The sequence below is a fragment of the Garra rufa genome, chromosome 23 (genome assembly GCF_049309525.1).
Source record: "Garra rufa chromosome 23, GarRuf1.0, whole genome shotgun sequence".
Lineage (NCBI taxonomy): Eukaryota > Metazoa > Chordata > Actinopteri > Cypriniformes > Cyprinidae > Garra > Garra rufa.
Genome location: NC_133383.1, coordinates 13,061,657 through 13,073,138, shown reverse-complemented (window position 1 = coordinate 13,073,138; position 11,482 = coordinate 13,061,657). Strand labels below are relative to the sequence as shown.

Below are 11,482 nucleotides of genomic sequence, written 5' to 3'. Positions count from 1 at the left end.
TTATTTTAAATTTATCCTACTGCATTTCAGTTTTCTTTCTCTAGTTGTATTTACTTTGCTGCGTTTGTACAGGTCTTTTATGGATTGCATGACTTCCTCTGTCTTTAGAGTGTATATGATGGGATTCAGCATCAGTGGTATTGTCTGTGCTAGAGAGTTGTTAATTATCTGGACATTTGGATGCAAAGGTGTTGTTACAGATGCAAGGACATTGCATAAAATTGGGAGATAAAACATTGCCACCAATATGAGATGTGAGGAGCAGGTTTTTATGGCCTTGATCCGATCAGCACCATGGGCAATTTTAAGCAGAGCCACAGAAATGCAGAAATATGAGATGATGATCAATATGAGAGGTGTGCAAATCAGGAGACCATAGGAAATTTTACCCATCATAATATTTATAGAAATATCATTACAAGCTAGTTTACAGATTGGGGCATAATCACAAAAATAACTGTTAAGTACATTAGACCTACAAAAAGAGATTCTATTCACCAAACCTACAAGTGCAGAAAAAACTGTCACAGATACAATCCACATCACCCCTATGATTAGAAACATGGCTGGTTTGGTTACAATGGCATGATAATGTAAAGGAAAACAAATAGCAACCAGTCTGTCATAAGCCAAAGCGAGCAGTGTCAAAGACTGCAAATTCATGAAATGATAGACAAAAAACATATTCGTTAAACACGCTTCATATGAAATGTCTTGGTGATCAAATAAAAACATGTCTATGATTTTTGGAATCAAAGCTGAGCTTCCACACAGATCAGAAAGTGCCAGATGAAAAACAGCAATGTATTTGGCTGTGTGAAGTCTGCGAGTCAAATATATGATACACATGATAAATGAATTCCCTAAAACAGTCACAACATATACTAAAGACAAGAACACATAGTAGTATTTTGCATGTGGAATATTAGAAAAGTCACTGATAAAAAATTTAGCAGGACGAACAAAGGTCACATTTCTAGAGGAGTCTGACTGCGCAGAGCTCATGATGCCAGGTGTCTGGCTTTTGTTTCACCTGTGATAAAGACCTGTTACAGAAATACACAAAATATACCCATTATAATTTTATTTCCAGTCGCAATGATTAATAAAAAGTCTTAGATGTTCTTAACATTAATTTTAAACTAATATTTACAGTCATTGCAGAAAAATCATTAGAAAGAAACACATGGTTTATACATTACCTTCTCCAAAGCTGCCAGAATGACATTATGCTACCAATCATCAGACATATTTATATTAGATCATGAGCTTGGGGCTTTAGTTAATGGATCAACCCATCTCCCTACAGACTTTAAAAAAGAAAGGAACTGCATATGAAAATGTAGCAATATCTGCAATTATAAAATAGAAAAATTAAGCTTAGAAAGTTTTTATGCAATACATTGATACAAACACGGAAACTCATTTTAGTAAGTTGGTTTAAGGCCTGGTTTCACAGACAGGGCTTAGACTAAGCCAGGATTAGGCCATAGTTCAATTAGGACATTTAAGTAATTTTTATAAACATGCTTAGAAAAAAAACATTACTGGTGTGCATCTTGAGACAAAACAAAGGCACTGATGTATTTTAAGATCAATCAGTGCAATTTTATTTCAGTTGAAACAGCTCAGACTTACATTTTAGTCTAGGACTAGGCTTAAGGCTTGTCTGTGAAACCGGGGGTATAAGTATTGCCTCAGCAATTAGCAAAAGTGCCCGTTTCCACAAATCACCAGTCTTACCAAGCATTAATGTATTGTGCAATTCACTCACTAAGGCAACCAATACTGTCGAAATCCCAAGATCCGCATCAAGCCAAAAGCACATTTTATTATCTTCAGTGGTGGACGAAGTACACAAATCAAGTACTTGAGTAAAAGTACAGATATGTATAATACAATATTACTCCAGTAAAAGTAAAAGTACACCTTTTTCAATTTTACTCGAGTGAAAGTACAAAAGTACTACATTTTTTATGTACTTAAGTAAAAAAGTACTTAACTATTTAGCAATTTTATATAGGCTACTTAATTTAATTTAACATTAGCATTTTTTATATATATATAATCCTACTGTTCAAAAAGCCTTGGATTTTCCCAAAATATCCACTAGCCTATATGGAGTCAAGATATACTTTTGTTGTTGATATGGACTACATCGATGAGAGAGATGTAGTAATGTTCACTGTGAAGCTTACATTGCGGTGTACCCGAGAGAAAATAGATTTTACCATCTCATTTTCACCAGTAAGAAAAAAGTGTTTTAAAGCTTGTTGTTTTGCAGAACGTCACAGTTATAAATAATAAGAGAATAAGGCCTGAAGTTAGGAAGAACATTTTAAGAAAAGTATAATTACATTTTCATAATATTTTTCTTATTTCTCAAACATTGTCTGTGGTGTAAAAACACCCCTGGCCAAATGCCCCCAAAGGGCATCACTTCTGACTTTGACAATTACTGTAGTCACCATCTTCTGAACATCACGTCCTTTCTTTTTCCCTCAGATGTAATCTGTCTAGGTGGTTGATTATAAATATTTGGACTTCATATCTGAAAATTATCTCAACTTAGCACCAGCAAGCTTGTTAGCTAGACAGTTAGCATCAGCTAACAATATTTACTTATTTTTAGTATGGTTATGAATAAACATTTATATCTGTCTACTAGGCTAGTTGATCCAAACAATATAAAAATTGATACCGTTAATAAACAACATAAAAACAGACGTCACATAGAGCTAATTGCGTAGCATTTTAATAAAACTGTTAATGGCAGCGAGGAACATGAACGTGCAAGAGTTATTTTATTTAATCTGTGTTATTTTAATGTTTCATCTTTTGACCTAAAATGTTGAGACAACGATTGAGGTTTCTGCATTCAATTATTTCAGTGGGCTTAAATATATCACCCTTTACAGCAGATTTAGTTTGCAAACAACTGACAGTTACAATAATTAATCCTAAAATTCGACATTATAACTTACTTTTCGCAGCATCAGTCGCGCACTTTCACAAGATCTCCCGGTTCTTATTTGTGAATTCAGTTGACTGGAGACTCGCTCTAAACGGCTCATTTGAATCAATGAGTTGTCGACTCGAGAACCGCTGCAATTGGATCAGTCCAGCTAACGATTAAATTTAAGACGTTAATATATTCAAGAATGTGAAGAAGTCTGTTAATAAGGATAACAAACAAAATGCAGACTCATTTGAAAATATTTGTTATACTGAGAGCAAATTAAATGTAAATGTTCTGTCAATTTGACTTATTAAATCAATGTGAATGAAAATGTCAATAGTTTTAAAGCTTTATTATTTAGACTCTTGATTGAAATAATTTGTACATTTTTAATAAAGGAAGGAATCACATAGCAGCTTTACTAGGTTTAAGCCCAGAGGTTTTAAACATATTTGGCCTATTTACAATACAATTTCTGTCACAGACAAAACCGATCAACTATATTTACTGAAGGATCTGTAGTAAACATACAAGTAAGAATTTCATTTAGACAGGTAATGATGGTCAACTAACAGCAATATTGTGGAAGGCGAAATGCACCTCTTGTTGTTTCTTCTTCACACATTGATTAGAAGATATGAGATTTGCAATTATTTTAAATTCTCCTATTGCATTTCATTTTCTTTTCTCTAATTGTATTTACCTTGTTGCATATATACAGTTCTTTTATGGACTGCATGACCTCCTCTGTCTTCAGAGTGTATATGATGGGATTCAGCAGGTGGTATTATCTGTGTTACTGAATTGTTAATTATCCGGGCATTTGTATGCAAAGGTGTTATTGTAGATGCAATATTATTGCTTGTTTTAAAGCAACATCAAATTATGATATGCATGCCTGAGAGGTAGTTCGTCTTTTTCTTTTTCTAATATATACAATTTTAGATACACTGACAATTAATTTGAGTAGAGAGGAGAAATATAAACTATAGTTTTTATAGAGTTAAAAATTATTTTATTTATTTATTTATTTATTTTATTATATTATTATTATTATTATTATTTGTTTTTGTTTTTTTTGCGATTTTGGTGCTGTACATTATGATGGTGAGCTGCCCATGCCCTTTTTTCTCTAAAAAAAATAATTGAAGGAAAAGGAACTGTTTACAGTTAGTCTATTTTGAGAATAAAGGCATAACAAATTAAATTAAATTAAAAACTGCAGAGCATTGTATTTTGTAATTGCATGTGATTCATAAAATATTACTACGCAACAAACGAGTAGATATTTCTTGCGTTTTGGACTTTGAACCCTGGCAATACTTTATGGCTTTCACAACCCTTCAGATTACAAGATCTAAACTCACAATTGTTAATGAGAGGGGCTCGTTCGTGTCACTTTTAAACTTGCCATTTCACCTTTCACATTCCCCCATGAATATGAATAAAGGTGAGAAGAGCAGTCTTGGCTCCACAGGGGTTTAAAACAGGATGCATTTAAAAATAAAATGCTTCAGCAGTGATCAGTTATTATTACACATATAAATAGGCTAGCCTACATACTAAGCATGATTTCTAGCGATAAAAGGCCTCACAAGATGATAGGTTAATAGGTTAATAATGTTATTACTATTTTACTTTTTGACAACAACAATAATAATAATAACAACAGTAGCTACAGCGTTTTTAAAAAAACGAAGAGTTAGTTTGAAATATATATATATAAAACAATTAAAACAATTACAATTTACTTTTGAGACCGGCCCGGACAGCGTTTATTGTCCTTAGCGCAGCTGTGAGTGATCTGCGTTCAATCCCACACTGTAGGCTGAAACTTGCCAAAAAGGACCGGCAAAAATAAATAATGAATGTGTCGGGGAAAGAGTAATGACATGTCTGAATTATTTATTAATGAGTCAATGTCGCAAAGATCCTCACTTGCAATCTCCTTTTTGGACATGCCTTGAGAGAGAAATTTATCTTTACGGATTACACAATGAAGAGTTTTTGTTTTCGATTTAATTTATTAAATTTATTTCATTAAGTAATAATTTAAAGCTTCCTATAGATATGTTTAGCATGTCTGTGAGGCATGCATTTGCTTTATTTTTGTTAAGCAGGCCTGTTCAAGAACGAGATGGCAGAAAGCGCATAATTTTTGTGTTTTCTTCATTTTATAAAAACCCAGTAACGTTTTTTGATGTATTACTCGTTCCTTTGTGAGCAAAAATGACGGATATTTTTAAACTGCTTCCACTGTAAAAATGCAAGTGATTGCGCTGGCGCCTCGATGTCCAGCAAAGCGGCTTTAGCTTCCACTTTCTGCACAAACTATGCGCCTAATAGCGCACATTTATCTTTAAAGTTTAAACTAACATTGTTCTAAACTTGAACTCTTTTATGCAGGTCGTGATGATTTGAGAAGGCAAACTGATCAATCAGTCTTCCGCTGGGCGCTGTTTCACATGGCTTTCACAACCCTTCAAATTACAATTGATCTAACCTTACAATTGTTAATGAGAGGGGGTCGTTCGTGTCACTTTTAAACTTGCCAATTCACCTTTCACCTTCCCCCACCCTATGAATGAAGGTGAGAAGAGCAGGCTTGGCTCTGGGGGGTTAAAATGTAATTCAAGATATTTTAAATTACAGCTGGTTAAAATATGGACTATATAAATTTAGCAGTGCAACGTTTTATACGTTCCTTTAACTATATTTTATTTTGATAATGAACAGGTTGTCAAGTTAGCAAAATATATTGCGTGTGCTTGAGGCGCCTGCGTGATCACTGCGTTTTTTACCTTCTATGAGAGGAAACGGTTACTCTGTAATTTATGGTCATTCAGACAGATATGGAGTTAGAATTGTTGCTTAATTGCTTAATAAAAATAAATACATTATGATCCACAAATAAATGTAAAGCAATTGACAAAAACCAAGCATATTCACAAAATAAATCAAATGAGATCCACAAATAAATCGTAGAGTTCCACAAACATGAATTATATTCACAAGTAAAAAAATTTGAATTGCAAATGAAAAACATACAAATATTTTTTTTTATTCTACAAACACAACTTTGCCCAGCATTTATGTGAATCGCGTACTGTGCATTTGTAGATCGCTGCGCGTATTTGTGAATTTTGAAACATTTCAAGCGTCAAGATGCAAACTAATCCACAAATGGATGGACTCCACCCACCTTCTACTTAAGCCAATCAGATAACGGCCACGTGGGGCTGACCAATCGTTGCACGTTCTCGCTCCAACCAATCACGTTTTTATCTGATCTGGTCACCACTATGAGCAATTTTAAGTAGAGCCAGGGAAATGCAGAAATATGTGATGATGATCAGTATTAGTGGTGTGCAAATCAGGAGACCATAGGATATGTTAGCTATTAAAACATTTATAGAAATATCATTACAAGCTAGTTTACAGATTTGGGCGTAATCACAAAAATAACTATTGAGTACATTAGATCTACAAAATGAGATTCTATTCACCAAACCTACAAGTACAGAAAAAAATGTCACAGACAAAATCCACATCACCCCTATGATCAGAAGCATTGCTGGTTTGGTTACAATGGCATGATACCGTAAAGGAAAACAAATAGCAACCAGTCTGTCATAAGCCAAAGCAAGTAGTGTTAACGACTGCAGATTCATGAAATGATATACAAAAAAAATATTAGCCATGCACGTATCATACGAAATGTCCTGGTGCTCAAATAAAAACATGTCTATGATTTTTGGAATCAAAGCCGAGCTTCCACACAGGTCAGAAAGTGCCAGATGAAAAACTGCAATGTATTTGGCTGTGTGAAGTCTGCGGGCCAAATAAATGATACACATGATAAATGATTTCCCTAAAACAGTCACAACATACACTATAGACAGGAAGACATAATAGTATTTTGCATGTGGAATATTAGAAAATATTAGTTACTGATGAAAAATGTTGCAGGACGAACAAAGGTCACATTTTCAGAGGAGTCTGACTGCATGGAGCTAATGTTACCTGTTGTCTGGCTGTGATAAAAAAAAAAATTGTTATAAAATAAAATAACAGAATATTCAAATAATGGTATCATTTCCATTTATATTGATTAATAAAAAAAATAAAAAATAAAAATAAAAACATGTTGTTGACATAAAATAAAAAAAAAATAAAGGAAACTATTGTTTATACTCGACCTTATCCAAAGCTGCCAGAATGACATTATTCTACCAATCATCAGATATATTTATATTATATCATTCTCTTGATCTTGGGACTTTAATTCGTGGATCAACCCTTCTCTCTTAAAGAAGAGGGGGCAAGAGTAAATTTACACATATGAAAATGTAGTAAAATCTCTGGGCTCTGCAGTTATACAACAGAAAACCTATTAAGTTCATAAAGTTATTTTACATAGGTTATAAACTAATACAGATAAATAACTGCAGAAACTAATTTTGATGAGTTGAAATTCCAGATAGACCTGGTTTTGTCCCAAGTCTTCGGTAATAACAGGTAAAACTTGGGTAACATAGCACTTGCTCTTACCACCTTTCTGCTCCCTGAGGCGATAATGTGCGTTCTTTCACCCAGTTTAGTTCCCCAAAGTCGCAGAGGCTTCCTTTGCCGCTCTAAGGAAAGTGGGCATTCACATGTTTAACTACTTCAACAACTAGCTTATTCTAGCTCACTCACGAGAATTGGTCTGCGTACACAGGGACATGGTCCTTGACCACCTAGCCCAGGGGTCACCAAACTTGATCCTGGAGGGCCAGTGTCCTGCAGAGTTTAGCTCCAACCCTAATCAAACACACCTGAAGTAGCTAATCAAGGTCTTGTTAGGTATACCTGAAACTTTCAGGCAGGTGTGTTAAGGCAAGTTGGAGCTAAACTCTACAGGACACCGGCCCTCCAGGACTGAGTCTGGTGACCCCTGACCTAGCCCAATTGGGAATAGCTCTTTTGCAGAATATCTCTTTTCTCAGTGTACAGCTGGACTTGGTCACTATAAACAGCAGCCTCTCAAATACTTTTTAGAGGCTCCTGGGGCATGGCATTCTCAGCCGCGGTTACGCAGTTGGGACTGATGCATATGAGACTGCTTCAGGACTGGCGGTATACCAGAGTCTCGACACAGTGACCATCAGGGTGATATTCACTCCCGTTGCATGTCACAACTCACCTGCTATCTCTTACTGTGGAGCCAGCAGAGTCAGGTCAGGCAGGTCAGGCTCTGAGGCTTCAACCCCAGACGGACCAGCTGATTTGGAGTTGATTCAGTCAGATGCAGATAAATCTGTTTGTATCACGACAATCCACTCATTGCCCATGTCCGAGGCCCTCCTTTGCATGTACGCCCTGGCGTACAGCTGGCCCAGAGGGCTGCGCAAATATGCATTCTCCCCAGTGAGCCTCATTGCATAGTCAAGGACAGGGAACGAATCTTGTTGGTGGATTGTAGTGGCCCAACAAAACTTGGTTCCCAGAGTTCGTGCTGCTGGGATCAGCTCCTCCCTGGCAGACCTTCTATCCCAGGGCATAATCTGGCACTCACACCCAGATCTCTGGAAGCTCCATGCCTGGTCCCTGGACGCAACTAGGAAGAATTCAGAAATCTTTCACCCGCTGTGGTGAAAACCATTATGCAGGCTAGAGTCCCCTCTACAAGGTGATTACATGACCTGAAGAGGTGCAATAATTTGTCAATAATGTAAAGGACAGCAGAAAACACTCAATTTTCAGTTAAAAGTAGTCCATCATTGAATTCAAGCAAGCTAGAAATGACAACGGCAAGGAATCAAAACTCCATCTCTGACAGAAATATAGAAAAAAACCTTGGGAGAAACTAGTCAGGGGGCCAGTTCTCAACCAGCCAGACAAACCAGCAATTTGTTCCATGTTGCAGCAAAGTCAGATTGTGCAGAGAACTCATTAGGTTCCTGTGGTCTTGTGCTGAAGGCCATCTAGGTGACAAGGTCTTCATTGGGGATCTGTCTCTGGGGCTAATCTAGTTGATGTGGTCTCCACTGACATTTAGGGCTATAAAGGTCATCTCTAGGTAGAGCTCTTCACAGAGGACTCGAGACCCGAGGACCCGGGACCCGACCCGGGACCCGTACGGGTTCGGGTCTATATTTTAAATGGTTAGCCGGGTCCGGGTCGGGTCCAAATCTATTACTTCGGGTCCCGGGTATGTTTAACTTGTGTGTAATACCCGAGTCGATCGGAGAACATCGCACCTGACAGTGTCAGTCACCACTTTGCACGTGTTTTGTAACTTGCAACTTGTAAAATTATGATAAGAAAAGTGTGAGAGGGAAATAAAAAAAAAGAAGATTAAATAAATACCGTAAAAACGCGTGTCGCGTGACCGCAGCAGCGAGAAGCAGAGCGCGGGAGGAGTTAACGTAAACGGACGGTCGGTGATCATGGATTCCTTCATGAGTGATGTGAAATAAAAAGCCTTGCACATTTATTTATTTCACATCAGCAACAAAATATGAGATCGAAAATGAACAGTCACATGTTGTCTGTGATGTTTGCACTGCATTAAAATAACGCGCATGAAATGTTTCTATGGCAACCAGAGCTGGCGACTTTTACCAAAGACCAGAGCCATAGAGAAACTCTGCTAAAGACTATAGAATACCCTTAAGGCCTTAAAGGGACGTTGCTTTTACTCTGCCATAGTACACATAGCATTCTTTCTTGCGTTTATAATAATACGGAAGAACCATCTTGTTATATTTTAATTTTTTGGTCAGGCTCGGCTCAGAGAGCACAGTGATAATAGAAAATATGGTGGAAAAAATACACTCTTTTCAGAATAAGCTATTTACGCTATCAAGCTGTCTCGTGCTATATGTGCGAATTCCTCCTTTAAGTTCCATAAGATGACCACTAGGTGGAGCTCTAAACATTTGTTTTGTATTGCTTTATCTTACTGAAGAAGATACTGTTATTGAAGATGCACGCAGTAAAGTTTACCGCATTCATTGTTCTGTGCCTTTTTGGGAAAAAAAAAAGTTTAATAATAAATTAATAATATTAATTAATAATAAATAAAACAATTGCGCCGAGTCTTTATTACAATCTGCAAAAGTATCGTTATTGTGGTTCAAAAGGGTAAACACAACGGTCGAAGTTGACTTAGAGAGAAAAAAGTATTGCATAGTCATTCGTCACCGACCGTGACCGCGAGTAGCCTGCCCTAAAGTAACTATTAAAGCTGGAATAGTGGATTAAAAAGGGTCTTTCTGTCGGCAAGAGAGAAGAACAGCCTAACATGTAAATGTACTGAAGGAGGTCTGTATGCAACGCTACTAACAGTAGTTTACGCCAAAACGTTTTTTTTTCCTTCGCAACTTATTTGTAGTTAATAGCAGTTTGCTGTGCAATATGTGCCGATCGGGTACAGTCGGGTCTGTGTCTTCCCAACCGGGTTCGGGTCCAACTAGTACATTTAAGGTATATTTCGGGTCTTCACGGGTTCGGGTCCCACTTTAAAATAAAATACGGGTCCGGGTCGGTTCCGTCCAGGACATTTACGGGTCTCTTCGGGTTCGGGTACGAATTTTTGGACCCGTGAAGACCTCTATCTCTAGGTGCTGATCCATGTGGTATCAGACCTGTGCTATCTTTCCTCCATTAGGGCCTCTTTCTGCATCTACTCCCAAAGTGTATGTGACTGCTATTGCGGCAAACCATAACACTGTAGATTCCTAAGTTGCGCCCAGAGGTTGAATCCACCAAGGCTGCACCTCATCCTCTCTTGGGATCTTTCAGTGGTCCTTCAGGCCTTACAGAAAGATCTATTTGAGCCCCTTCAGTCAGTTGGACTTAGTGCCAACTTTATGAAGACACCCTCTTTACATCTATCAAGAGGGTGGGGGATCTCCAAGCCCTCGTCATTAATAAATCATGCCTAGAATTTGGGCCGGCAGACTCTTGCATTGTCCTGAGACCCCAGTCTGGATATGGGCCCAAGGTTCCTAACACTCCAGGATCAGGTGGTAAACCTGCAAGCTTTCTCTGACCTGTCTCTGTTGTGTCTAATGCGAGCCCTGCACATCTACTTGGAACACAGAGTTTCAGATTGTCTGAACAGCTCTTTGTCTGCTTTGGAAATCAACAGAAGAGGAATGCTGTGTCCAAGCAAAGGATCTCCCACTGGATTGTGGATCCGATCCTTATAACCTACCAGGCCAGAGGCTTACCATGCTGACTGAAAGTGAAGGCACACTCAACCAGGGGCATTGTTGCTTCATCGGTTTAGCAATAAATAGCAGACATTTGTAGAGCTGCAGGTTGGGATACACATAATAAATTTGCCAGATGGAACCAGTTTCATCCAGAGATTTAACACTATTTCTTGAACTTCAGGTAGCTGGTAGGTCTGTAGAGCTTGCTTTTAGCGCCTTGCCCCTCTTTAAGGTGGTAATATTTAACAAACACTCATTGAGTCCGGTTCAGTTCCTTCTTATGAACCCTGGGCCTTCCATCACTCAAGCAGTCCTTACA

At 37.6% G+C, this 11,482-nt stretch overlaps 1 protein-coding gene across 1 annotated transcript; it reads right to left on the bottom strand.

Annotated features, from left to right (window-relative positions):
• Positions 1-1,005, bottom strand: LOC141299526 (olfactory receptor 1468-like). Its single transcript, XM_073829893.1, has one exon. It carries the CDS (start codon positions 1,003-1,005, stop codon positions 1-3), a length of 1,005 nt encoding a protein of 334 aa, XP_073685994.1.
• Positions 1,006-11,482: the final 10,477 nt, after the last annotated feature.

What these genes read in the sequence shown, in the direction of transcription:
- LOC141299526 (XM_073829893.1), bottom strand. Translation starts at nt 1,005, where the DNA reads ATGAGCTCTGCGCAGTCAGACTCCTCTAGAAATGTGACCTTTGTTCGT.